We start from the raw sequence: 26106 nt of genomic DNA, 5'->3' as shown, positions 1-26106 counted from the left end.
TTTCCTCCTTTTTTGTGTTTTCCATCCCTCTGTCACCCTGGAGGAGCCTGGTCTGTGGGAGGTGTCCCAGCCTGTGCCTGGATGAGCTTTCAGGTCCTTCCCACCCAAACCATTCCAGGATTCTCTGAAATCTTTCCCCCGCTGAACTCGCTGCTCCTTCAATCATTAAATCCTTAAATTCATGGCTCTTTAAATCCATAATTAACAATTAGGTGTGACAGGCTTGCTCAACCAGCCCCCCAAAAGCCACTTTCACTGGGTGTTTGGGCAATATCAGTGTCCTCGTGATCACAATGCCCAGCTCCTTTCCCTGAGTGCATCTGTGGCTGTTTGGGTTGTTTTAAATAAAATTAAACAAAAGCAGGACAGTGGTGATGCTGCAGATGTCAAAATATTGCTGCAACACAGCCCAAGGTTCAAGCTGAGGTTAAAAGCCAAATCTTGTCAAGTCCTGGGTGTTATCTCTGAGATAAATCTTCCCAATGTTTAAAGGATATGAGGGAGTTTTAATGCTGATTCCAGTTTCTTGTGGGAGAATTTAAAATTGGGTTATTCAGGCTCCACAGCTCCTGACAAAACTGACTGCAGAGCTGCTTTATTAAAACCTTTAACCCTGAATTCTATTTTTTTTTTCAGTTTGTCAGCTGCAACTTGATGCAAGAGTAGGGCTCTTTTTTTTTTTTTTCTTTCTGGATGATTAATTGAGGGGCTGCCTGGTGTCAGAATTGTTGGGCAAATTTGGTGGGCTGGGAAAATACTCTGAGATCTGCAGAGGAGCCGAGACCCAGCCTGGAGGGGAACTCAAGTGATTCTGATTGTACTTTTTGTTGCTACAAAAGGTGTTTTTTTTATTTCTATTTTCCCAATACCACAAATACAGCCCAGAGTAGCTCTGTTTTGCATGGTGCAACTTTAAAGTATTATTGGGAAGCCCAAAATGTAAATCCTGGTGGACCAATAATACCTCAGCAGTTCCTGTTATAATGCTGCTTTTCCTGGACCCAGAGGAGCTCGCTGCTGAAAGGGCTCCTGTTGCCATAAAATGTTGTTTTAATGATGCTAATGAGTGGGAGAACTTATTCCTCAACATCTGAGCTTCAGTTTCAGCCCCTCTTCAGTGAGCTTTGCTTTCTGAGTTGTCTCAGAAAGCAAACACTCAGCAGAAATTAGTTTAATTAATGTCTCCCTGAGCTGTATTTCAATCAGCAGGAATAATATCTGATGTCCTTTGCACCTTAGAATTCCATGCCACTTTTGCTGATCTCCACGTGAATTATGTTTCTGAGGCTGGAATTAATTTGTTTTAATTCTTACATCACCAGTTCAAGAGAAAAAAGGTAAAATCGTTGAAAAAGGAGTTCCATCCTCAACAGGGAATCCTGTGTCCAGGAGCTCAGCCTGTTGGTCCAAGGTGTTCCTTGCATTGCCAAAGAGCCACAAAAATGATGGGAAAGCAAGAAGGAGATGAGGAATCCCAGTTGATCACTGATATTTTCCCGCAGTAGTTTCTCCTTCCAGGCTTCTGTCAAGAGACCAGAACCTGGAGCTCCTTTGTGGCACCTCAAGCAGAGTTTTGAGCCCAGGACGAGCTCGAGGGGTGCAGTGCCAGCTGCCCCCTGGCACGGCTGTGAGCAGCCCCCGGTTGTGTTTTGCAGGAAGCTGTGCCAGCCCCAGAACAGCGGCGCTTTCCAGGGAGAAGCTCCTTCCCTGAGCCCTCCGAAGGACACCCTCAACTCCAGCTCTCCCCCCCAGGTGGGTGATCCCCTCCCAGCCCCTGCATCCCTGTGCTCCTGATGGATTTGGCTGCTGGGTCCAGGCTGAGCTGTGCCTGTCTGCACCCTGTAATCACCTGCTGCCGGGTCAGGAGGTCCTTGGGGTTTTATTTCTGTTTTATTGAGTTGCAGTCTCATTCTGGCTTTGCTCAGCATCTGTTTCTCCTCTGGACGTGGCTCAGAGAGAGCCTGTGGGGAGGATCTCTAACAGTGAGGCTCAGGTTTAGTTTTAAGGGCTAAATTCCTTTTGCAGTGCCTCCATCCCTCCTGGAGTTCCTGGGAGAACGAGCTTGTGTTTTCCTCATTACTAATAATTGAGTGGAACGAAGCTGTAATAAGCAGCTCCCAAACATGGCTGAGTTATGAAAACCCTTGACCTTTTGCAGCCTAATTGCCGTGGCAGATCAGGGGCAGGTTGGGCTGCTCCTGCCTGGGAGATGCCAGAGCAGGGAGCTGTGAAAAGAACATTTTGCCTGTTTTTTCCATGGCCATAAACCACACAGGAGCCACGTTTGACGCGTGTCAGGCAGAGCCTTGTCCCCACTTCTCCCAGTATCTCCCAGCACAGGCGTTGCTGGCGTTGTGAAATGCTCTGCCTTCCCTTCTCCCAGTGTGGGTCAGCCCAGACAAGTTGGGTATTTATTCTTCTCCTGCCAATGGAATGTGTAATGCCTGCTTGTCTGGACAGACGCACCGAGGATTAGTGGCAAAGAATATTAACAGGTAAAGAAATTATGTGCTCTCTGGCACTGAGAGAGAGGCAATTCTCTGCTTGAGAACAAGGACTGTGTAACTTGTTTGCCAGGTAGCTGATTCCAAATCCTCTCCTGCTCTGCTGTGGGCATGCTCCTGGTGAATGAAGAATGATCACCTTCAAGTTAGCTCGGAAAGATCCTGGTCTTGTGTCATTTTTTAAGGTTGAAAACTCATCTTGTTCCTCTGGCTGTCCGTATTTTAAAGATTCAAAGTGTTTAGGGTGAGGTTTTGATCTCTCAGAATGACCCAGCTGAAACTTTGGGTGGTTGGGTGGGTTGGATTTAGAGAAGCCTGGTGAAACAGGGACAGTCCAACGTGGAATATAAATGTTTCCAGCATGATTCTGTCGTGTCAGACAGCAAACCACAGTGTTGTGAGCTGTCACTCTTTTAATGCTCTCTGGCTGTAGTTTCTGTTTAGAGAAATGGTTTGTAATGGCTGCAGTGCCAGCAGAGGATTGGGATTTGGTAGGCTGGAATGCAGAATATTTTGGGAAGGTTCAGCTGTGCAATGAAGGTGAAGAAGATGGGTCTGGTAATTCTAGAAAACGGATGTATATAACCCTCCTAACCAGAGAGATGAGTTTGGAGCAGCTGGTATTTGTTGGTTTTAGGGACAAGGTTGTAAAATCTGGCAGATTTTTGAGCTGTGTCACCTGTTCAGAGCCCTGTGGACGGGGATGGCCCCTCCTGGGGGAGATGGACACCGGGAGCTCTGGGAGGTGATGTTGCCAAGCCGGTCGGACGTGCTGTCCTTGCCCCTTGAGCTCAGTGGCAGAACCAGCAGCTCTTCCTTAATTACCCTGACAGGTGGAAAGAATTCCTGGCATTGAGCAGTGGCCTCAAAGACCCCTGAGTTAGCAAAAAGAGAGAAAATCCCAGGGGAAAAAGAGGGAATTAGGGGCTGCTCCAGCCACCATCCAACTGCATTTCAGCCACGGAACGACATTTCCATTCGCAAACACGTCGTGATCCTGCCTGAGACAGAAAGAAAATAATGGATTATCCAAAAGAAATACACAGAGCTATCACTTGTTTTCCTCTGGGCACAAAATAATCTTTGGCTCAGAGCTGTTGCAGCCCCAGAGCTGCCAGGTGGGCACACACTGAGGGCTCCTGAGGTGCTTTTGGCTGGGCTGAGCCTGATGGATGGGTTCTTCCATGGAGCAGCTTTTCCAGGCTGGAGACAGCTGCCTCCGAGGTATGGGCACAGCTGGGAACCACTTCCTTCTCTCCCCTTGCTGAAAAAAGGGTTGCTCAGGTCGTGTTGCCCTGTGACGTGGCTTTCTAGATGTCCCCTTTCGCCTGAAATTCTGAGAAATGAGCACTTGGCACTTCCTCCCCTCTTCCGGGCAAGGCCTCGCTCTTGAGAAGAGGAAGGAGCGGGGAAGGGGCGAAGCTCTCGGCCACAGAGCTGGGAATAAAACGCAAAACTGGTGAATCCCTCCCTGCTCCAGAGGGCTGAGCACGTTTCTCCTTCACAGGGACTTTGGGGTGCTCAGGACAGATGTTTTTATCACGGAATTGTTTGGGTTGGAAGGGAGATTTAAGGATCATCCAGTGCCACCCCTGCCATGGGCAGGGACACCAGCATCCCACCTGCTCCAAGCCCTGTCCAGCCTGGCCTTGGGCACTGCCAGGGATATTTCCACTCTCTGAGGGGGAGAGGGGCTGCAGGGTTTGATTTCCAAAGGGCTGGGTTCGACAGAAGCTGCAGGGAGAGCGGGCTGGGGGTTGTGTGTGGATAATTATGGGGGAGGTCAGGAATTGCTGATGGGATTCTTCAAGCTGTCCCACCGAGGTGCGGGAAGCGGCTTGGGATGGATAAACTGCTTTTCCCGGGGATATTCCCTTCTCCCCTGTTCTTGCACCACCACCTAGTGGTAATGAAATGAACAGGGTCTATGCCTTTATTGGTGTTCAGCTCTTTATTAAAAAGTCAGCGAGGTGTCCAGTCTGTATCTGAAGTCCTCTCTCCTTTCCTCCTGGCACACTGGTAGCCAAAGGCTAGGGGGATGTGCAGAGCCTGCTGCCGAGGTCCAGCAGCAGTTATCCCTCTCCTTTCCTCCTGCTAACAGCAGGAGGAGTGTCTGTTTTCCTTGTGCCTGCTTCCCACAGCCCAGTCCAATCTGGTCCTCTGCAGGCTGTGGTGACAGGTCAAACACAGATAGGGATGGGTTCCCTTTTCCCCAACCAGCACACCCATCCAGCCCCCTCCACTGTGCCCCTCTTTTTCATTTTGGGGTGTTTTTCATCCCCAAAACCCCCTCCCATGATTCCACTAGATTATTTTGCATCCCAGTCCTAGTTTGGGTGAGGGTGTAGGTGATTCCCAGGAGCAATTGTCTAATTAACATTTCAATGTCCGTACTTAGTTCAAGCCAAGTGTCCCAGCCAGGCTCTTTACAGTGACACCCAGCTCCACTTAGGCACCTTCGAGGCGATTTATTTCTCCTTTTTCTCCCCTCTCCTCCCTAACAGAAGCGACCCTTACCTGCGGAGTTCATCGACCCCCTGGCCAACAAAAAGCCCAGGATCTCGCATTTGGCTCACAGAACGCAGCCCACCCTGAACGGGAAGCTGAACTCCTCCAACGGGAAGGACAGCCTGGCCCCCCCTGCCCTGCCCCCGGCTCTGCCCGAGCCCTCCAGCTCCTCCCTGCCCGCCCTGGAGCTGCCCCGGCCGCACGATCCCCTCGCCGATGTCAGCAACGACCTGACCCACAACGGCAGAGACTGTGAGAGCACGGAGCCTCCCGAGAGACTGGGGCACCCCCTGCCCACAGACTGTGCCCAGAGCAGCAAACACAACTGCGGCTCCTACGTCAAATCCAAGAAAAAATCCAAAAAGCACAAAGACAAGGAGAAGGAGAGGAAGGAGAAGAAGAGCGAGGAGAAGTGCAAAGAGGAGAAGCAGAACTGTGAAGTAATAAAAAATGCTGACTTAGTTAGTGTTCCCCAGGAGCAGGTGCCAGGTGAGTGGGGGCCCGGAGGTGCTTTGGTGTTGGCTGGGTGTGGTGCCAGGATTGCCTGCAGGAATGGGCACATCCTGGGCCGTCCCAAATGCCAGCAGGGACCCAAATGCCAGCGCTGTCCTGCCCCCAAATCACCAGAGGTGCTTCCTCTCCACACAGGCTGTCAGGTTTTTCCTGTTTAACCTTTCGTGCTGTTTGGAACTGCTTCAGAGCGTGTCATGTTTCTCCTGGTTAAATTAAAAGCTGGGATAATCTGTGGGGATGAAAGGCTGGGAGCAGTGGGAAGAGCAGTGCAGCGCTTGTGTTGGCTGTTGTGATGACTGCTGTTTGGGTTTTTAATGAAAAGTTACTCACAAAAGCTTTTAAAATTGGCTACAAAAGAAATGATAGATAAACCTGGTGATAAATGCTGCTAAAGCAGTGGGGAACCAGCTCTTCCAGGCTGGAAAAGCTTCCTTACATCCCACTAGGGCTGGGGATTTATTTCTCCAAGGGCTGACACAGCAGTGAACCTCCACTGAGGTGGGGTGAAAACATTTTCCATCAAGCCACTATTTCAAAGTCAGGTTCGTGCACCCTTAGAAGCCAGAGCAGAGAATATTTTTTGGCTGATCCCATCCATTCCTTTTCCTGCTGTTTCCATGTTTTCTGCTGTTTGTTACAGCTCCCCAGGGCACTGGGACTTTCCCTGCAGCCTCTGGGAATATCTGTTATAAATATTCCTTTGTGCATTTGCCTTCACCCTGTTACTATTTTCTACATTCCCCTTCCTGCTTGGTGCATGAAAATGCTCCAGTTGTGCCTCCAAAAGGACAATATTTTGAAATGGAGACTGGTTTGCTGGATTCCTGGGAAGGGGGAGCTCCTCAGGGTGTTGGGATTGAGCTGGTCCCAGCCCTCCCCTGCCCCACAGGCTTTGCTGCAGTGACAAAATGCATTGTGATGGCTCAGCAGTGATTGCTGAGCACAGTCTGTGGGGCTGATGGCTGTGTGGCACTGCAGAGCTGAGAATTTTGTGTCAATCCCAGGTTTTTTTGGGTGAATGTTGTGTTTCTTCCACGTTGTTTCTCTTCCCCGTGAGCCCCTGGAGTGGTTCTGGAGAGACACTCACACATTCTCTCTTCTTGTCTTCAAAATACCCAAATTCCTGGGAAATTGCTGAGCCTCCTCCACCATCTTTTCTGCCTTTCTTTGCTGTTAAATTCCCGGATTTTTGTTCATTATCGGGAGTTGGGGTTTGTTCCTGCTGCTGTTTTGAGGTAACAAATGCGAGCTGGACTGGGAGCAATCATAAACAGGATGTGGTCAGTCCTGCTTGGATCCTGCACAGCCAGAACTGGGATGTTTTCCTTCTGTGGGTAGCACCAGCCTCATCCTGCTCCTTCCTCAAATTCCCCCTGGAGCTGTAGGGAAGCAGAGAATCACAAAAAGTTTGGCTTGGAAGGACCTTAAAGCTCATCTGGTTCCACCACCTGCCGTGGGCAGGGAACACCTCCTGCCAGAAGTGGGAGTTTCTCCCAGGAATTTTGTTCCAGAGGCTCTGGAGGGACCTTTGGGGTCTTTTCAGTCAGTAGATGGCACTCACAGGCAAAAGAAACCTCCCGTGTCCCCTCCCTGCCACCATCCTTGAGCCCTGTTCTGATCTTCCACGCTGTGGTGGGGAAAGGAGGGGAAGCAGGAGGAGCTGCGGCAGGAATTTGGGGTTGGGATGGCTTCAGCAGCACTGGGTTTGTGCCATCCTCCCATCCTGCTCAGGAAAGCTTTTCCCTGGAAATTCAGAGGAAATTCCATCTTTTTAAGGATGCACTCAGGGTACTGCTGACTCAGGTTGTGCAGCTGGATCTGGTGAGGGTTTGGAACGCAACACAAAATTTGTGGAAAATATCCCTTTCCAAGCGTGGATCCAGCTGCTTTCCTCCTCCACGTTTATCCTGCAGGATGAGTCTGCTTTAGGTTTATTCTGTTCTTCCTTCAATTTCTGAACGTTCTTTAATGCCTGGGTTTGTGTTTGGAGCTGCATTCCCCAAAATCCTCTCCGTGGTGCCCTGCAGGACTCTGGGGCATCAATTCAGGAATCTCAGCCTGGGTATTCCCAGGGGAATCTCTCAAGTGTAGAAGCAGGAGAACAGAAGGTTCCCCTTGCCCAGCTCAGCTCTCTGGGCCCAGGGCTGTGTTTTCCTCACTCCCAGTGCTGCTCTCGCTGTTATCCCACTGTTTATCCACCAACTAAATTCAGATTTTTTTCTCTGCTCGGTGCAAAACGCTGGTGGTGTTTTGCTGACAGACAAATACTGGAGGAGCCTTGAACTTTGAGCCACCTTGTCGTGGCTCCTCTGCCTCTGTCAGTTCCAAGCAAAACAGAAATCCTTTAGAATTCCATAAACTGTATATTGCAGGCCAGTTTTACGAGTTTGAAGCTGAATCGCAGAGAGCTTTGAAGTTTAGGAACATCTATAAACAAATCTTTATTTTTTCAGGTTTAAATGGAACATGCAATAATTCTAGTGTACCAACATCAACTTCAGAAATGCCAGATTATTTATTGTAAGTATGTTTATTAGTTTGCTTCATCACTTTGGGATCATGTTTCAAGCTAAGAAATCACAACGTGCTGGGGATTTCTGTTGGAGTTTTTGTGTTATTTGATAGAACTTGGTTAGGTGGGTGTAAGAAAAAGAGTAAACCCAGCTCTGCAGATTAATAGTTGAGACTAAACTTGATATCAAAGCTGGTTTTTACCTCCTTCAGGAGTTCAAGGTTACCTCCTATAAATTAAGTCCTTCAAGAAACATTTCATACCTTAGAGGGGTTTGTAAGGATTAAACATCTCCACGTTCCAGCTGGAAACTTTGAGAGGGAATAATCTGCTTTTGTGCTGGGGAGGGCAGGGCAGGGAAGGATTTGGGGTGGTTTGCTAATTCTTGCCCTCTTCAGAGCCAAGATCATCTCCATAGAGCAGTGAAATATTCTTTCCTGGGAGGCTCTAACCCCTGGGTTAGGATCCGAGTTGTTTCTTGTCTCTTTAATCAGATTCCCTCGAGGTTAATTAAACAACCAAAGCCCAAAAATCCCTGTGAAGGAAGCCCAGAATCTGCATAAACCCAAACCTGTTCTAAACAAAGCTTTGGGGTGGGGAAAAAGTTGTAGCTGGGGGGGGAAAATTCCCTGTGCACGTCCCAGCCTTGGGGGTTGTTTCCATCAGAGGGAAGGGATGGAGGAGGAGGAGGAGGAAGCTCTAGGGCAGATAAAGGTTTCTGCTTTGGTTTCTGCTTTGCTGGGCTGGATCAGCCATACAAACAACCCCTTCAAGGTGACATTTTTAGAGTTATTCCAAAGAATTTGGGTGGCTGGGGTGTGGGGTTTTTTTTCCCTTCACCCACGTGCTGATCCCCCCGCAAAGTAGGATATTGCAGCTCCAAAAAAAAACTGGGAGAGGTTTCTGAGCTGTGGGAGCTCTGTGGTCTCACCCAGTGTGATCTGAGTGGGTTGTGCCCAGCTCCTCAAATTCTAAGAGCTGTCACTGCTGTTTGATGCTTCTTTATCCTGGGTGGATGGTTCTTCATCCCAGCCCCCGGCAAGAAGTCAGTTCTAGAAGTTTAGAGCACTTAAAAAGTTAAAACACTGGAAGTTCCCCCTTAATTTTAGGCCTAAATCAGCTTTTCCATGTTCAGGCACCACACTGGCCCTGCTGCAGCCAGAGCAGGGAGGCAAATTAGAGCCATCACCTACCCAAAAAATGAGTTTTACCTTCAGAGAGGGCTGTAAATATCAGCTTTAATGGCTTTTTGTTGAGCAGAATAACTTCTGAAAGGCCCCCAAAGGCACATCAGTTCAACCTGAGCCCAGGACACGCCGAGTGTCTCTAGAAGGTGCTGGAAATAGAGTTGCTGGTGGGAAAAAAAAACCAGAATAAAGCTCCTCACCGTGGTTTCTTGTGGTGCTCTTGCCACATAATCACCCTGCGAGCGTTTTGCAACGATGGCTCAATGCTTTTTGTGTTCCTTTAAAGACTCTTAACACTGGAAGCATCATATTCCTGCTGTTCCAATGCCTGGCACAGATGCAGAACTGCATGTTCTGCGGGCCAGCAGGAGTCAGAGGAGCTGTGGCAGCACTATCTGAGTGTCCTCCTCCACCCCCAGCTGCTCCAGGCTTGGCTGTACCTGCCCATCCCACCCTATCTGCCAGAGATAGGAAGTTTTGGGAGCAAACATTGTTTGTTTTACAGGAGGTCAAGGCAACAATCCCCGGTGGTTGCCTCCATAATTTGCTACTTTAATGCAAGTCAGGGTGAGAGGGAACGGCCTCAAGCTGCACCAGGGGAGATTTGGATGGGATTTCAAGGAGAAATTCTTCACTGGGACAGGGAATCACCATCCCTGGAGGGATTTAATCCATGTGGATGTGACACTTGGGGATGTAGTTTAGTGGTGGCCTTGGCAGTGCTGGGATTTGATCTTGGAGGGCTTTTCCAGCTTGAATCCCAGGATGGTTTGGGTTGGAATGAGCTGAAGCCCATCCATTCCCACCCCTGCCTCAGGCAGAGACACCTTCCACCATCCAGGGATGTTCCAAACGCCTCCAGCGATGAGGCAACCACAGCTTCTCTGGGAATTCCATCCACAGTGAAGAATTCCTTCCCCAAAATCCCATTTAGATGATCCTGTGATCCTAAATTATCCACGATCCCATTTCCAGGCTCATTCCCCTGCGCTCGGCACCGCCGCAACCCGGAGAGAATCCCCCAAAACCGATTCCCCCCTGTCTAAAACCAATCCCCAATAAAACCAATCCCCCCAAAACCCAAACCCCACTGACCCAAAACCTTTTTTCCCCTGCAGAAAATACGCAGCCATTTCCTCCTCGGAGCAGCGTCAGAGCTACAAGAACGACTTCAACGCGGAGTACAGCGAGTACCGGGACCTGCACGCCCGGATAGAGCGGATAACCCGACGGTTCACCCAGCTGGACGCCAAGCTGAAGCAGCTTCTGCAGGGCTCCGAGGAGTACAAGGTAAAAAAAAATAAAAATAGAGCTGGGAAAAGCTCCCCGTGCACGTGGCAGAGCTGCAGGTCTTTGATGTGTCCGAATTCCAGCCTCAGAACTGCTGGGGAACGTGCACACAGCTGACAGCTCCGGGGGATGCTCCTCACCCAGCTCTGTGCTGCTCCTTTTTCAGGCTGGAGCCACATCATGGGACTTGTTGACAAGGAAAGGCCTCAGTGAGACAATTGGTGTCCTTAGCCAAAAGCTGCTGGAAGCTATTAGTGTATCCCAGCCAGAAATCTCATATTTGCACATATGGGAGCGTATCAGGGCTGGAAGGGGAGTTAGCACGGGGTCATCTGTTCCTCTGCAATCTTTGATCTTAATAATGCAGCATTATTGGGCTTGTCAGAGTGATTTTTAAAGAGTTTTAGCTATTCATTAGCTTGAAAAAGTGAGTCTCGTCGAGGATAATAAACAGATTTTTACAGAGCACCTATTGTGCTAAGCACAGCTTCGTCCCTCAAACCTCCTGCCCCTTCTCCTTGCAAAATTCCTCACTGGATTGTTTTTAGATCTTGGTGTGGCAGGGGAAAAATATCAGCTGGGGCTTTGGAAATGTGAATTATCCTGGAATCCAGGTGCTTGTCACACAGGTGGGGAGTGGGGCTTTATCCTTCTGTGTCAGCTCCAGGATATCCATGGAATTCTTTGGATCTGCCCAGGGAAACCATGGAGGGAGCAGATTTTGGCTGGAATGTGGAGGAATTGTGTACATTGAGCCATCAGTAGATACCTACAGCAGAACTGAAAATAATAAAATAATACCCTTTTTTTTTCCTCTCTCTCCTTTTTTTTTTTTTTTTTAGACCATCCACGATCAAATTTTACAGGAATATCGGAAAATTAAAAAGGTAAGGGAATGTCCTTGGCCACAGAAGGCTTTTGGGTGGTGCCCCTGGTGTGACTGAAAGAGATGGGCCCTTGCCAAGAGCAGAGCCAGGCTCTGAGGCAATTCCAGCAGATCTTTGTTCAGCTCCAGCCCGTCCCTCCAGCAGATCAGAGAGGTTTGGGGGGAGCTGGGAGTGCCCCGTGGATCCTGGGGATCGCTGAGCCGTGGCCGTGGCACCACGCCTGCGTTCACCCAGGCCTTTATCTCCCCGGGGAAGGAACAGTTTGTGTCTCAGATGCACAGGCTGAGGGATAACAGGATCCTCTGGGGGCTGCTGGGCCACAGATCCCAGCTGGGATCAGGCTCTGCAGCTCTGGCCCCAGATTTTTGGCGTTTGGGGCACGTAAAATGTCAGTATTTTTATGCAAAGCATCCCCACGCCGGTGGGGATTTGGGGTTTTTTCCTTTAAATAAGTGAACGTGGCCCTGAGCCTGTGGTCCTGGGGGATTTAGGAGCTCTTTGAAGAAATCCCCTGCATGTTGGAAGTTTATCTTTGTTCCAGAGCCTCTGAGGTGGGGCAGAGGGTGGGTGGTGATTGTTGGAAGCCCAGTTAGGCCAAGCCTAACTCAGATGTGCTCCTTCCCTGTGAGGAGGCTCCTGGAGCTGGAGAATGCTGCAAAGGGATTTCATCAGGACTATTTCAAAGAGGGATCTGAAGAAGCTTCTTTCCATGGTTTTAAGCTGAAAGAGGGGAGGTTTAGGTGGGATATTAGGAAATTCTTCCCTGGGAGGGAGCGAGATGGAATTCCCAGAGAAGTGAGGCTGCCCCTGGATCCCTGGAATTGTTGGATGGGGCTTGGGACAGTGGAAGGTGGGATGGGATGAGATGATCTTTGCATTCCCTCCAACCCAAACCATCCCATGATTGATTCCATGATCTGTTCTCAGCTTTGATTTGTCCAGAACCTTTCCCACCTCTGCACTTCCTTTTTTTTTTTGTTTGTTCTGTTTTACAGACAAACCCCAATTACAGCCAAGAGAAGAACCGCTGCGAATACCTCCACAACAAACTGGCCCACATCAAAAAACTGATAGCAGAGTATGACCAGCAGCAGTTTTAGCTGCCACCCACCCCTGGACTGGGTAGGGCAAACCAAAATCCAGTCACCCTGGACGTCACGTTCCCTTTTATACACCCAAAATCCCTTTCAGAGACGAGCATTAATTCCTCGTGGTTGAAGAACTTGGGGATGACTTTAAGATGCCAGATCTGTCATGTCCACGTCCAGCACGCTCCTCCCGAGTTTTTAAGCCTCTCTGAATGTTGGAATGTAACAAATGGATAACAAAAACAAACAAACAAAAAAACAAACAAAAAAAATTCTGCTTATTTGAAGCCAGCGTTTGACACTTAAGGGAAAACTTGCCTAAAGTGACCGAAGCTCCCAAAGGTTAAGAATCTGTAGTTTTCATGGATTAAAAGTTTGGCATGAAGTTGTAATTCCCCAGCTCCACGTGGGTTACAAATTGTCCTACGAATGGTGAGGAACTGGAATTGCTGCTAGGACTGTTTGGAATGAGAGCTGTCTGCTCCCGGCTCCGCGGAAATACACCACGTTCCCTGAGCTCTCCTTGTCTGGCCCTGCTTTGTCATTGTCCTCCTGGGGCTCGGGGGGTGGTGGTGGCAGCACAGGGGTCCCCCGGGGCTCAGCACCTTGGTCAGGGCACAGGTGGATCCCAAAAAAAAAAACAAAAACCCCAAAACGCCCCCTTCTTTTTTTTTTTTTTTTTTTTTAAATCTGCTTTGTGCATTTGGGTACAAACCTCCTGCCCAGTCTGCCCAGTTCACCCCCAGCTAGCAGCGCTGGGAAGATGAGACCTGTCTGGCTTTGACTTTTCTAATTTTCTACCAAGGCAGCCAATTTTATTAATCGCTAATGAGACTATGGTCTATTTTTGTATCAAAGAAAAAAGCATCTTTTTTCTAAAACTGTGCCTCCCTTTTCCTTTTAGGCCAAGTGCTTGGGACCCTTTCCTTGCAGTATTACTAAAAGTGACCCAAGAGTCACCCAGAGGAGTGACTTCATCCCTTGATCCATGAGAGGAGGGGGTGGGGGGTGCTCTGCTTTCTCCTGGGATATTTCTCTGTGTGTCTTTGCAAGGCAGCAGCAAATCCTTGTGAGAGCAGCAAGGTGCTGCTTTCCCACGCGGATCCCTTCCACTGGTGTGCTCCATCTCAGCCAGCTTCTCCCTGCAGTCCTGCTTCCTGATTTTTTTATTTAATTCTTTTCCTTTGGATTGAAGGGAACGTTTCAGAGTATGGCCAGGGTGTGAGAAACACTCCAAAAAGCACAAAGGTGTCCTTTAACTCTGCTGGTCCTTTCTTTCTCTCCCCTCTCCCCTTTTTAATCCTGCCAGCCTGTGGGATTTGACTTCTTCCCGCTTCCGTTTATCTCGGAGTAAAGGATTCCTTCCCTGTGGAGTCTCCTTCCCTTGGAGGTTGCACTGAAGAGCCTTTCACCCTTTGAAGGAGAGGAATGGCAGAGTAAAGGAGGGAAACACTTCTTACAACAAGGAGTTATTTTGAAAGGGTTGGTTTTTTTTTTTTTCCCCTTGCCCCAAACAAAACGTGGGTCCATCTGCTGTATGAAAAAATAGGAGATAAAATTGCTGATTCTTATTATATTATAATTTCATTGCTGTCACACGGCCGGGGCCACTGCTTTTGCTTTGTCACTTTATTCTGAGGTCTCTCCCTGTGCATCCAGCGCTCGGCAGGGCTTTGCCATCCCCTTCTCCGAGGGAAGGGTGACAGCCAGGGTGCCACGGTGGCCCTTGGAATGCCACCAGCCTTCCACTGTGGAAGAAGCAGGGCGAGGAGCACAGGGGGAGCACCCCAGAACCCCCCAGGGCGTTAATTCCTGCTGGGAATCCGGGGGTCAGGAATGCTGTGCTCCCATCCCTTCTAACCCACAGCAGAGCTGCAGGTGGGGCAGCCCCACGCCCGCCCCTGCTGCTGCTGCAGGAAGGAGCTTGGGGCTGGGAATTTCGGTGAATTCCGCCCTGGGCTGGGATGGGGGATGAGGATTGAGGGGATGAGGGGGGTGGGCATGTCCCAAACCCTCGGCCCCGCTCTGGCGCTGGCACTGCACAGCCCCGCCGGGATTTTTGGGTGGAAAAAGGGGAATTTCCCCAGTGCTGGGGCGTGCTGGGGGCTTCGTTGGACTGCTGAGGAGGCGCAACTCGGGATGGCAGAAGAGGCAGCAGCTACAAACCCAGGATGAGTAAATTCTTCCATGGAAACACTTCTCCTAATCCTTAATATTTTGAAAGGAGGGGTTTTTTTTGTTGTTGTTGCTTGGGGAGGGGGGGGATAGAGATGGATCTCAATCTTTATACATCTGCTATAAGATATTTTTGCAAACAGAGTTGTATACAAAGATGTATTGTGTACATTTACATGTATATTCTGGAACTTCTAAAAAATTTGAATATTAAAAAAAAAACCCTGAAAATATTTAATTAATTATCCAAACTGTGAGACCCAATTAGCATCCACCAACTTCCTGCTTCACTTTTGTTTTGGACTGTGTTAAAGAATTGTAGTCTAATCTGCCTTTTTTTTTTTTTTTTTTTTTTTCTTTTTAGAGACGATGAAGCTTAGGCAAAATTTTGTGCTTTTTGGGTTAATAGAAACCAGTTCTAGGTGATTTAAGTATGATCTTAACTTATTGATACTGTGTTTTACTTTGTAATATTGTACTGTGGATAAAAACTATATTGAGCCATGGAGTTGGAGTTTACAAAAGAGCTTTTCACTTTGCCAAAATGTTACAATTTCAAGGCAGCATAGTCTTCAGCTTTCCTAATCTTTTTTTCTTAAGAGCTAGTGTCCTTTTTTTGTACACTAAAAAAGCTGAATGCTGATTTTGCAACATATAATAAATTCACTGTATTGGAAAACAAGCAGACAATAAGGTCGTGGATTTCTTTTCAGTGCTTCTCCCTGCAAGGAAACTCAAAAGGGAAAGGTGATAAATGGCTGGAGCTTGGAAGCAGGAAACGGGAAGGAACCGGGTCACTTGAGCGAGCTGCAGTGGCAGAGCAGGGAGTAGGTAAGAAAGGAGAGGGAAGAGGTGCTTGGAGCGGGCCTGGCATCAGCCTCCAGCCCTGGCACGAGCCGGGGGGGTCCCACTGCAGCACCCCCGGGCATTTTGGGGGAAAAGCTGCTCGGAGGAGGTGCTGGATGCTGCTGGTGCCAGCCTGGAGCGGCAGGAGGCTCGGGGATGCTCGCAGGGCGCCGAGGGGCTGCTGCAGCACTGAGCTCATCCCGGGCTGCTGCTGCAGCAGGAGGTGGGCATGAGCCTGGCACGGGCCCTGCTGCAGTTCCCACCTCTTCCCACCGGGCTCAGTCATCCCAAAAAAGCTCGGGATGCACCTGGGCTGTGCCAGGAGTGTCCCTTGCTGTCACCATGGGTTGCTCTGGCCCTGCCTTCAGCAGCATCCCCCAGGCTGGATGGAGCCAGCAAAATGAAATCCAGGATAAAACCACTCGGGAGCACGGTGGTCTTGGAATAGCTGCTGTGTTCCTGCTGCCTCCCTCCCGGAGCAGAGGCTGAGCAGCACAAACTCCGGGATGGAGGCCACAGGTGCCGGCCCTGCATTCCCTGTGTCCCCAACGTGTCCCTTGGCTTCAGTGCTGCATTCGGGATTGCCCTTCCAAAGCAGCAAAAAGAAGGTGACAATCCTCCAGGGGTCAAATAACATTTTACAGAGTCTTGGTTTATTTGTTAAAAGGTGTCCTCGTCCTTGCAGCACCCACACGAGGAGACACCGGTGGGACTCGGCCACGGAGCAAGAGCTGAGCCCAGGCTCTTGCAAACCCCCAAATCCTCCAGTTTTAGTTCCAGACGTGGCTTCTGAGCCCAGCTCCGCACGCCGGGCCCCCGTTACCCTCCGTGAGCTTCCCCGAGGCCGGCTGCTGCCCCGCGGGGCCGCTGGCGCAGGAAGGGTCCCCGTCCCCTCCCAGCTTTCCTGGGGAATTCCTCCCAACCGCTGGCAGCTCCGGCGCTGCCCGGGGTCACGCACTGAGCTCATTAACTCGGAGCTGCCCCAGTGGAAATTTACTGGCCGCCTTTGCTGTGCCAGAGCCGGCCGGGCTCCCGCCGCCGCCGCCGCCGCCCCCTTACCGGCCCCGCCGCACCGGGAGCATCCCCGCGTCCTCCCGGATGCAAACCCAGGCTCGGGAGGAGCCCTGCGCTCTGAGAGTTCGCTGGTAACTCCGGTCACGCTTGGGAAAAGTCACTTTTCTTGCACCACATCTTGCACAAACTGCCCCTAATTCGGGGTCACACAAGCGTGGGAAGACCCTGGCCAGGTTTTAGGGATGCTGGAAACCAATGGCAGCACTGTGTGTTTTTGTTTTTTTTTTTTTCCCGTGTTTTTTTTCCCCCCATGGGTATTTTTCCCCTGTGGATTTTTCCCTCGTGGGTTTTTTTTTTTGCCTGGGCACCCTTCGCTGCTCGTGGCTCGTTTACCAGGAGGAAGCTCATTAGAATAATTTGTCCTCGCCACGGTCCGATGGCGTTGGTCCCTCTCCCAGAGCAGCTGCTGCACCTCCAGCGCCGGGCACGACCCCCAAAACCACCCCCGGCCCCCTCCCTTGCAGGCGTGGGCCCGACCTTGGGCACGCAGCGCCGGGAGGGCGATGGCACAGGGAGAGGGAGGAGGATGAGGAGCTGCCAGCAGGGATATAATGAAGGGCCAGGGCTTGGGATTGTGTTACACGAGGGGGAAAAAACCCAACTGTGGAGGAAGGAAAACGTGGCAAGGGAACGCTGAGGCTGCTGCAAGGCACAAATCCGGGGTTGGCGGGGTCGGCCTCGACCTGTCGGTGGTGGGGGGACAGAGGCAGGACCCCCCAAAGGAGCCCGGCCCGGCCCTCGCAGCATCTCCCTGAACCTGCTTAGAATGAAGCGCGGCGGAGCGCCGGGAGCTGCGCGGCCGGGATGCCCGAGCCGGGACTGGAGCGGGGGGTCCGCGGGGAGCGGGGGGTGGGCTCCGTTGCTGGCGGAGCGGGGCCGGTCGCTATGGCTGCGCTGCGGCTCCGCTGGCCCCCGGCCAGCCCCCGGCAGCTGGGGAGCGAAGGCGCTGGGCGGCCGGCCCGGGCTCCCGGCCCATGGACGCGTTGGGCGAGCGGGAACAAGGGAGCCCCGCTCATGCGGTGCCGAGCGTGGGAGGAGTGGGAAGGGAGTGGGGGAAGGAACAATGGTGGGAGTTATGGGAGGGGGGCGAAAAAAAAAAAAAAAGGAAAAAAAAAATAAGGGGAAAAGAAAAAAAAAAATAAAAAGAGGAAAGCAGTGGAAAAATACCAGTTCTGGGCCCCTGGCAGCGCTGCCCGGACCCTCCCCGCCCCAGGATTATTGTACAAAGAAATGTTATTTTTGTTTCAATAATTTGCTGAGGCACTGGCATTCCAGCGCGGGGCTCGTTTTGTCCTCCAGCCCGGCACCAAGGGATCATTGTTCCTCCATGGCCAAGGGGCCGGACGCGGCCCCCCGGCACCGCCGTGCCCTCCACCGCCGCCTCTCCCCGCGGCCGCCCGGCCGCAGGTGCCCTCCGGGCTCGGTCCCGGTGGGTCCCGTCCCGCTGCGTGCCGGAGGCTGGGTGGCGATGGCAGCGAGCCCCGAGGAGCGGGGTGGGTGGCGGAGGAGGGCAGAGCTGTCCTCGCCGTGTCTGCGGGGAGCGAGGGTGGGGAGGGGGCCGGGGCGTTGCTGCGGCTCCGGGGGCCCCTTTGAAGCGGGGCGGGCCATTGAAAGGCAGCGGGACCCCGGGGGCCGCCAGCGGGGGGGCGGCCACGACCCCTTTCTCTGCGCCGGCCCCGGGCGCTCCCCGCGCCCCCCGGGCCCGCACGGGGGTGCGGCCGCACACGGGGGTCGGTGCCCCCCGGCAGCGCCCGCGGGGAGCCGGGCTGCCAGCGCTCCCCAGCTCCGCTCCAGGGGCTCCGTGACTTTTGGGGTGCCCACGCCCCGGGCTCCGGGATGCCGTGACCTCCGGGGTGCCCACGCCCCGGGCTCCGGGGTGCCGTGACCTCCGGGGTGCCCACGCCCCGGGCTCCGGGGTGCCGTGACCTCCGGGGTGCCGTGACCTCCGGGATGCCGTGACCTCCGGGGTGCCCACGCCCCGGGCTCCGGGGTGCCGTGACCTCCGGGGTGCCGTGACCTCCGGGATGTCCACGCCCGGGCTCCGGGGTGCCGTGACCTCCGGGATGCCCACGCCCCGGGCTCCGGGGTGCTGTGACCTCCGGGATGCCGTAACCTCCGGGGTGCCCACGCCCCGGGCTCCGGGGTGCCCACACCGGCGGCAGCAGCGGGTGACAGCGGCTGTGGGGTGCCGGTGCCGGTGCCGGGCTGGCAGCCCCGTGGGAGCGGCGCCGTGGGAAGGCGCCCGCGGCTCCCGGGCGCAGGAAGCCGCCGGCCCGGGGCTGTCAATGGCCGGAAGGCGGCGGCGGGACCCCCGGTCCCGGCCCGGGACCGGCCCCGGCGACACTTCCCCTTCCCGGGTCAGCGGCCGCTTCCCCCTCCCGCCCGTCACCTCCCGCCGCCCCCCCCCGGTACGAGCGGCCGGCGGTGCGGCGAGCCCCGCACGTGCCCCGGACCGGGGGTCGGGGGCCCGGTGGGTCCGGGGCTGCCGGTGCCGGTGGGCACGTGCGGGGGGCGGGGCCGGGCGGGGGCGGCGCCGGGGCGGGGCCGCGGAGCCGATTAAGCGGCGGGAGCCGGGGCGGCCGCAGCGCGATCGCATCGTCCCCGCGGGGCAGCACCGGACACGGGACACCGACAGCGGGCACCGGGCATCGGGCGCTGAACACCGGACACCGGCTGTCGGCAGCGGGCACCGGGCACCGAGCACAGGGTACCGCCACCGGACAAGGGGCTCCGGGCACAACCACTGGCGGCGGGCACCGGCACCGATACAGACTCGGACACCGGCTCCGGCTCCTGCGCGCCCGGCGCGGCCCGGTCCGGTGAGTGCCCGCGGCGGGGCGGGACTGACCCCCGGAGCCGTTCGGGTTTGCGGATCCGTGTCCCCCCGTGCCCTCGGGGCGGTGTCCCCCGCCACCCCGGGGTGCTGGGACACCCGCTGTCCCCAAATGCCCTTTCCCCCGGAGAGGGACAGTTCCCACGTCCCCTGTGCCACCCCGGGTGCTGGGACAGCCTCTGTCCCCGTGTCCCCTCTGCCAGCCCCGGGAGCTGGACAGTCGTGGTCGCGACGTCCGCTGGGACAACTCTGCGAGTGGGAACAGCTCTGGTCCCCACGTCCCCTGCCCCATCTGTCACCCCAGGGCGTGGGGACCGCCCTTGTCACCAAATTCTCTGCATGCCTGGGAGCTGGGACAGCCTCTGTCCCCATGTCCCCCTGCACGCTCTGACACCCTCAGGAGCAGGGCCACCCCCGTGTCCCCTGTGCGCCACCTCAGGGTGCAGGGCTGTCCCCACGTCACCTGGAAGCGACCTCTGTCACCCGCAGGGATCGAGGGAAGACACAGCTCCCACGTCCCCGGCACCCAGGGACACCCCACGTCCCCTGGGTGCACCCCCGGTGCCCCACGCCTTGCTGTGCCACCCCAGCGAGGGGACAGCAGGGACACTCCCTGCCTGCCCTGAGCAGGACGGGGACCGTGCCCCCCGGGCTCTCTGGGCCCTCTGTGAGGTCCTGGGGTGAGGCTGTGCCCCCACAAACCCCCCCCGTGCCGCCACACGGGTGGGAAGGGGCCGCGGTGCCCGTCCCGGTGCCACCGCCACCCCGGGGAGGGCAGGGAGCCAAGGTCCCCACGGGCGGCACAGCCACGTCCCAGCAGGGCGGAGGGCCCGGGGAGGGCCGGGGGGGGCCCGGCGTGCCAGGCCAGCGGCGCTGACACCCATTTCCTGCCATTGCAGCTCCAGGAACAATGGCAGAGCCATTCCTCGTGGAGAGCCCCAACGTCACCTACAGCAAGGACTTCATCGAGGCCAAGTACACCTACAGCACCGTGCACGTCTGCAAGGAGAACGGCGTCACCAAGGTGGGCAGGGGGGCGCGGGGGGGCTCCGCTCGTCCCCGCCGTGCCCAGCCGTGCCCAGCCGTGCCCAGCCGTGCCCTCTCTCTGTCCCCAGGTGCGGCCGTGCTCCACCCGCTTCACCTTCCGCACGGGCCGGCAGGTGCCGCGCCTGGGGGTGATGCTGGTGGGCTGGGGGGGCAACAACGGCACCACGGTGACAGCGGCCGTGCTGGCCAACAGGCTGGGGCTGTCCTGGATGACCAAGACGGGCCGCAAGGTGGGTGTCCCCAGCGAGCTGGGGGTGTCCCCAGTGTGGCCTGAGTGAGGGGAGGTCCCCCAGTGTCACCCTTGCGAGGTGCGTGTCCGCGGTGTGACCCCTACAAGGGGGGTGTCCCCAGAGAGATCCCAGCAGGGTGGGTGTCCCCAGTGTCACCTGAGTGAGGGGGTGTCCCCAATGTCACTCCAGCAGGGTGGGTGTCCCCAGTGTGACCCGAGGGGGTGTCCCCAGTGTCACTCCAGCAGGGTGGGTGTCCCCAGTGTGGCCTGAGTGAGGGGGTGTCCCCAGTGTCACTCCAGCAGGGTGGGTGTCCCCAGAGATGCCCCAGCAAGGGGGGTGTCCCCAGTGTGACCCCAATTTAGAGGGTGTCCCCAGAGTGACCTCAGTGGCATGGGTGTCCTCAATGTGACCCCAGCGAGGTGGGTGTCCTCAGCGTGATCCCTGCAAGGGCCGTGTCCCTGGGGTGTCCCCAGAAGGATCCCTGGGACCTGGGGCCACCAAGCTCAGCTGCGCTGGTGTCCTGCACCCCAATCTCCTCTCTGCCCCTGCGGAGGGGCTCTGCAGCCCCAGCCCCCCACTCGGGGGGCGCTGGGACCCCTCCTCCCCCTGCCAGCGCCTCACCCCCGCCTGTCCCACCCCAGACAGCCAACTACTACGGCTCCCTGCTCCAAGCCTCCACCGTGTGCCTGGGCACCGGCCCCTGCGGTGATGTCTACGTGCCCTTCCGGGACCTGCTGCCCATGGTGCACCCCAACGACATCGTCTTCGACGGTAGGTGGGACGCGGGGGGACCCCCCGGCGGCGCGGGGCACCCCGAGCGCTTGGGTCACCCCGTGTCCTCCAGGCTGGGACATCTCCTCGCTGAACCTGGCGGAGGCCATGAGGCGGGCGGAGGTGCTGGAGTGGCCGCTGCAGGAGCAGCTCTGGCCGCACATGGAGAAGATGAAGCCCCGACCTTCCATCTACATCCCCGAATTCATCGCCGCCAACCAGGAGGAGCGGGCGGACAACGTCCTGCGCGGCTCCATGGCCGAGCAGGTGCTGGCAGGGCGGGGCACGGGAGGGGACACCGGGCACGGGACACCGGGCAGGGGAGGGGACACAGTCCCGGGGAACCGGGCAGGGAGGGGACACGGGACACCGGGCAGGGGAGGGGACACAGTCCCGGGGAACCGGGCAGGGAGGGGACACGGGCCCCGGGACACTGGGCAGGGGAAGGGACACGGGCTCCGGGGCGGTGGCACCGGGTAGAGGAGGGGACACGGGACACCGGGCAGGGGAGGGGACACAGTCCCGGGGAACCGGGCAGGGAGGGGACACGGGACACCGGGCACGGGAGGGGACACGGGCCCGGGATACCGGGCACGGGAGGGACACCGGGCACGGGAGGGGACACGGGCCCCGGGACACCGGGCAGGGCAGGGGACACGGGACACCGGGCAGGGGAGGGGACACCGGGCAGGGAAGGGGACACGGCCCCCGGGACACCCCGGGGCGGTGGCACCGAGCCGACGCGTCCCGCCCGCGTCTCAGGTGGAGCAGATCCGCAGGGACATCCGCGACTTCAAGGAGAGCAGCGGCGTGGACAAAGTCATCGTCCTGTGGACGGCCAACACGGAGAGGTTCTGCGACATCGTGCCGGGGCTCAACGACACCGCCGACAACCTGCTGCGGGCCATCGAGGTCGGGGGGCGGCCGCGGGCAGCGGGAGGGCGGCGGCCCCGCGGCGGCGGCGGCGCTGAGCCGCCCGTGTCCCCGCAGCGAGGCCTGGAGGTGTCCCCGTCCACTCTCTTCGCCGTGGCCAGCGTGCTGGAGGGCTGCGCCTACATCAACGGCTCCCCGCAGAACACCTTCGTGCCGGGCGCGGTGGAATTGGCCGCCCAGCGCCGCGTCTTCATCGGCGGCGACGACTTCAAGTCGGGCCAGACCAAGCTGAAGTCGGTGCTGGTGGATTTTCTGGTGGGCGCCGGCCTCAAGGTACGCGGGGGCTTCAGGGGGGTGTCCCCAGCTGCAGGGGACGGGGGGTGACCCGCCCGTGTCCCCCAAGACCAAGTCCATCGTCAGCTACAACCACCTGGGGAACAACGACGGCAAGAACCTGTCGGCGCCGCAGCAGTTCCGCTCCAAGGAGATCTCCAAGAGCAACGTGGTGGACGACACGGTCCAGGCCAACCCCGTCCTCTACGGCCCCCAGGACAAGCCTGACCACTGCGTGAGTCGGGGGGGCCGGGGGGGTGCACAGGCACGGGGGTGACACGGGGGTGACACGGGGACATGGCTCTGGCAGGTGGTGATCAAGTACGTGCCCTACGTGGGGGACAGCAAGCGGGCGCTGGACGAGTACACGTCCGAGATCATGATGGGTGGCACCAACACCATCGTCATCCACAACACCTGCGAGGTGCGTGCAGGGCCACCGGGCTGGCCCCGGGCCGTCCCCTCGGGGCAGGGCCACCGGGCTGGCCCCGGGCCGTCCCCTCGGGGCAGGGCCACCGGGCTGGCCCCGGGCCGTCCCCTCGGGGCCACGCCGCCTGCTGAGCCCCTCGCTGCCCGCAGGACTCGCTGCTGGCCAGCCCCATCATCCTGGACCTGGCCATCCTGACCGAGCTGTGCCAGCGCATCACCTTCTGCACCGAGGCCGATCCCGAATTCCAGGGCTTCCACAGCGTCCTGTCCATCCTCGCCTTCCTCTGCAAGGCCCCGCTGGTGCCCGAGGGCACCCCCGTGGTCAACGCGCTCTTCCGCCAGCGCAGCTGCATCGAGAACATCCTGAGGTACCCGGGGGGGGCCCCGTCCTCGTGGCCGCCCACGCCGGCACCCCACGGCTCGCAGGGGGTCCCAGTGGGGGATACCCAGGGTGCCAGGGGGGTCCCAGTGCCCGCCGTGGGGTGTCCAAATCCGGGGGGTGGCCAGTGCTGGGAGGTGGGTCCCGGTGTCACCAGCGGGTTCCAGCACGTGCTGGTGATGGTCCCAGTGCCCAGAGGTCCTGGAGATGGCCAGGACCAGGGTCCCAGCACGGATGGGTCCCCGTTTCCCATCACGGGGTGCCCAAGGGGAGCAAGGTCCCAGTGCCCGGGGTGTCCCCACACACAGACCCTGGTACCCCGTGGGTGCCAGTACTGATGCCCGAGGGGGGGCCCAAAACAAATGGATCCCAGTGCCCAGCACCAGTGGCTCCCAGTAACCAACTGGGGCTCCCAAAGCTTGGGGTTCCCAAAGTCTGGGGTTCCCAAAGTTTGGGGTTCCCAGTGCCTGGGGTGCCCCATTCCAGCTGCTCCCAGTGCCCAGCTCTTGGAGGTGCCACACTCCAGTGTCCCCCAGTTCCCAACACTCATCCCCAGCACATCCCAGTGCCCGGACCCCCATCCCATTCCCCCAGTGCCCAGACCCCCATCCCACTCCCCCAGTGCCCAGACCCCCATCCCACTCCCCCGGTTCCAGGAACCTCATCCCTCCTTCCCACTTCCTGGACCCCGCATCCCACTCCCCTCATGCCTGGACCCCCATCCCAGGACCCCCATCCCACTCCCCACTCCCCCCATCCCACTCCCCAGGACCCCCATCCCACTCCCATCCCACTCCCCCCATCCCACTCCCCCCATCCCACTCCCCCCATCCCACTCCCCCCATCCCACTCCCCAGGACCCCCATCCCACTCCCCACTCCCCCCATCCCACCCCCCACGCCCATCTCTCCGTGCCCCCCACCCCCCAGTGCCCAGCACCCCCTCGCCTGTCCCGGGGGTGCCCCCCTGAGCCCCCCGTGTGCCCCAGGGCCTGCGTGGGGCTGCCCCCCCAGAACCACATGCTGCTGGAGCACAAGATGCAGCGGCCGGCGCCCGGCCCCCGGCGCGCCTGTCCCGGGGGGTCCGCCTGCCCCCTGCCCCCCAAGAAGAGCCCGGCCGCGCCCACCCACCTCAACGGGCACCCCCGTGCCCCCCGCGCCCCCCTGCACATCGACGGCGCCGACTGACCCCGTGCCAGCCTGGGGGGGGGGCGGGGGGCACGGGGGTGGGCTTGGGGGGACCCTACCCCCCCCCGACCGCTGATGGAGACCCCAGACCCCGAACTGTGAACGGAGCTTCGTCCCCACCAATAAAGCCGAGCGCAGCCCCCGCCCCGCCCCGCTGCTTTTTGGGGTCCCTCGCTTGGTTCTTGGGGGTCTCATCTGCTCTTTGGGGTCCCCCTGGGGGGATCTTCACATGGTTTTGGGGTCCCTTCACTTGGTTTTGTTTGTTTTCACCTGGTTTTGGGGTCCCATCACTTGGTTTTGGGGTCCCTTTACTTGGTTTTGGGGTCCCCCTTTCACTTGGTTTTGTTTTTTCCACCTGGTTTTGGGGTCCCATCACTTGGTTTTGGGGTCCCCCTTTCACTTGGTTTTGTTTTTTCCACCTGGTTTTGGGGTCCCTTCACTTGGTTTTGGGGTCCCCCTTTCACTTGGTTTTGTTTTTTTTCACCTGGTTTTGGGGTCCCTTCACTTGGTTTTGGGGTCCCCCTTTCACTTGGTTTTGTTTTTTCCGCCTGGTTTTGGGGTCCCTTTATTTGGTTTTGTGAGGTTTTCTCCACCTGGTTTTGGGGTCCCTTTATTTGGTTCTTGGAGTCTCCCTCACCTCGTTCTTTGTGTGATTTTGGGGTCCCCCCTTCACTTGGTTTTTGAGTTTTCTTCACCTTGTTTTGGGTTCCTTTATTTGGTTCTTAGGGTCCCCCTCACCTCGTTCTTCTTCATGTGGTTTTGGGGTCCCTTCACTTGGTTTTGTTTTTTCCACCTGGTTTTGGGGTCCCTTCACTTGGATTTTGAGTTTTCTTCATCTGGTTTTGGGGTCCCTTTATTTGGTTTTGTGAGGTTTTTTCCCACCCGGTTTTGGGGTCCCCCTTTCACTTGGTTTTGTAAATTTTCTTCACCTGGTTTTGGGGTCCCTTTATTTGGTTTTGTGGGGTTTTCTCCACCTGGTTTTTGGTCCTTTTATTTGGTTCTTGGGGTCCCCCTCACCTCGTTCTTCTTCGTGTGGTTTTGGGGTCCCTTTATTTGGTTTTTTGAGGTTTCTTCACCTGGTTTTTGGTCCCTTTATTTGGTTCTTGGGGTCCCCCTCACCTCATTCTTCTTCGTGTGGTTTTGGGGTCCCCTCACCTGGTTTTGGGGTCCCTCCCCACCCCCAGCAAGACCCAAATATCGCCGCCTTCTGAAAAAAAATCAAATTACATTTATTGATGCGGGGTAGGGGGGGGGGGGGCGTTGGGGAGGTCGTGGATATTTTTTTTTGTCATTTTAGGGTTTTTCTTTTCTTTTTTTTTTTTGCTTTTTTTGTATTTTCTCTTTTTTTTTTTTTTTTGTGGGGGGGTTGTTCCCCCATTTTTGTTTTGATAAGCAATGGGTGGGGGGGAACTAGAAGTTTAGAAATGAGGGGGGGTCCCT

The 26106-nt window shown here is 56.3% G+C and overlaps 2 protein-coding genes across 3 annotated transcripts in view; both read left to right on the top strand.

Annotated features, from left to right (window-relative positions):
- The window catches only part of ELL (elongation factor for RNA polymerase II), a 50756-nt gene extending 37751 nt beyond the window's left edge, over window positions 1-13005 (top strand). Inside the window, exons 7-12 of the mRNA XM_021545124.3 lie at window positions 1656-1752; window positions 5009-5501; window positions 7979-8045; window positions 10343-10514; window positions 11357-11401; window positions 12397-13005. Coding sequence (XP_021400799.1) covers window positions 1656-1752; window positions 5009-5501; window positions 7979-8045; window positions 10343-10514; window positions 11357-11401; window positions 12397-12501 — 979 coding nt within the window. The 3' untranslated portion in view covers window positions 12502-13005. The remainder of the gene's footprint in view (window positions 1-1655; window positions 1753-5008; window positions 5502-7978; window positions 8046-10342; window positions 10515-11356; window positions 11402-12396) is intronic.
- Window positions 13006-19202: 6197 nt separating this feature from the next.
- ISYNA1 (inositol-3-phosphate synthase 1) lies at window positions 19203-24809 on the top strand. 2 transcript variants are annotated; one of them, XM_077788854.1, is made up of 11 exons: window positions 19203-19403; window positions 20317-20441; window positions 20533-20694; window positions 21336-21465; window positions 21539-21732; window positions 22228-22377; window positions 22540-22671; window positions 22742-22906; window positions 22982-23095; window positions 23251-23468; window positions 24468-24809. In XM_077788854.1, exons 2-11 carry the CDS (start codon window positions 20328-20330, stop codon window positions 24664-24666), a joined length of 1578 nt encoding a protein of 525 aa, XP_077644980.1. In that variant the 5' UTR covers window positions 19203-19403; window positions 20317-20327; the 3' UTR covers window positions 24667-24809. The 2 variants fall into 2 exon arrangements, with proteins under 2 accessions (XP_077644980.1, XP_077644979.1); XM_077788853.1 differs by having other exon boundaries at window positions 22456-22671.
- Window positions 24810-26106: the final 1297 nt, after the last annotated feature.

Source organism: Lonchura striata, chromosome 28, assembly GCF_046129695.1.
Source record: "Lonchura striata isolate bLonStr1 chromosome 28, bLonStr1.mat, whole genome shotgun sequence".
In the NCBI taxonomy this organism is placed as follows: domain Eukaryota; kingdom Metazoa; phylum Chordata; class Aves; order Passeriformes; family Estrildidae; genus Lonchura; species Lonchura striata.
The sequence above is the reverse complement of the archived record's forward strand: the minus strand, read 5'-3'. Positions and strand labels throughout refer to the sequence as shown.

Coding starts and splice junctions, on each gene's coding strand:
- ISYNA1 (XM_077788853.1), top strand. CDS start 20,328: ATGGCAGAGCCATTCCTCGTGGAGAGCCCCAACGTCACCTACAGCAAG. Junction 20,442..20,532: donor AGGAGAACGGCGTCACCAAG/GTGGGCAGGGGG, acceptor CTCTGTCCCCAG/GTGCGGCCGTGCTCCACCCG. Junction 22,672..22,741: donor TGGTGGGCGCCGGCCTCAAG/GTACGCGGGGGC, acceptor GTGTCCCCCAAG/ACCAAGTCCATCGTCAGCTA.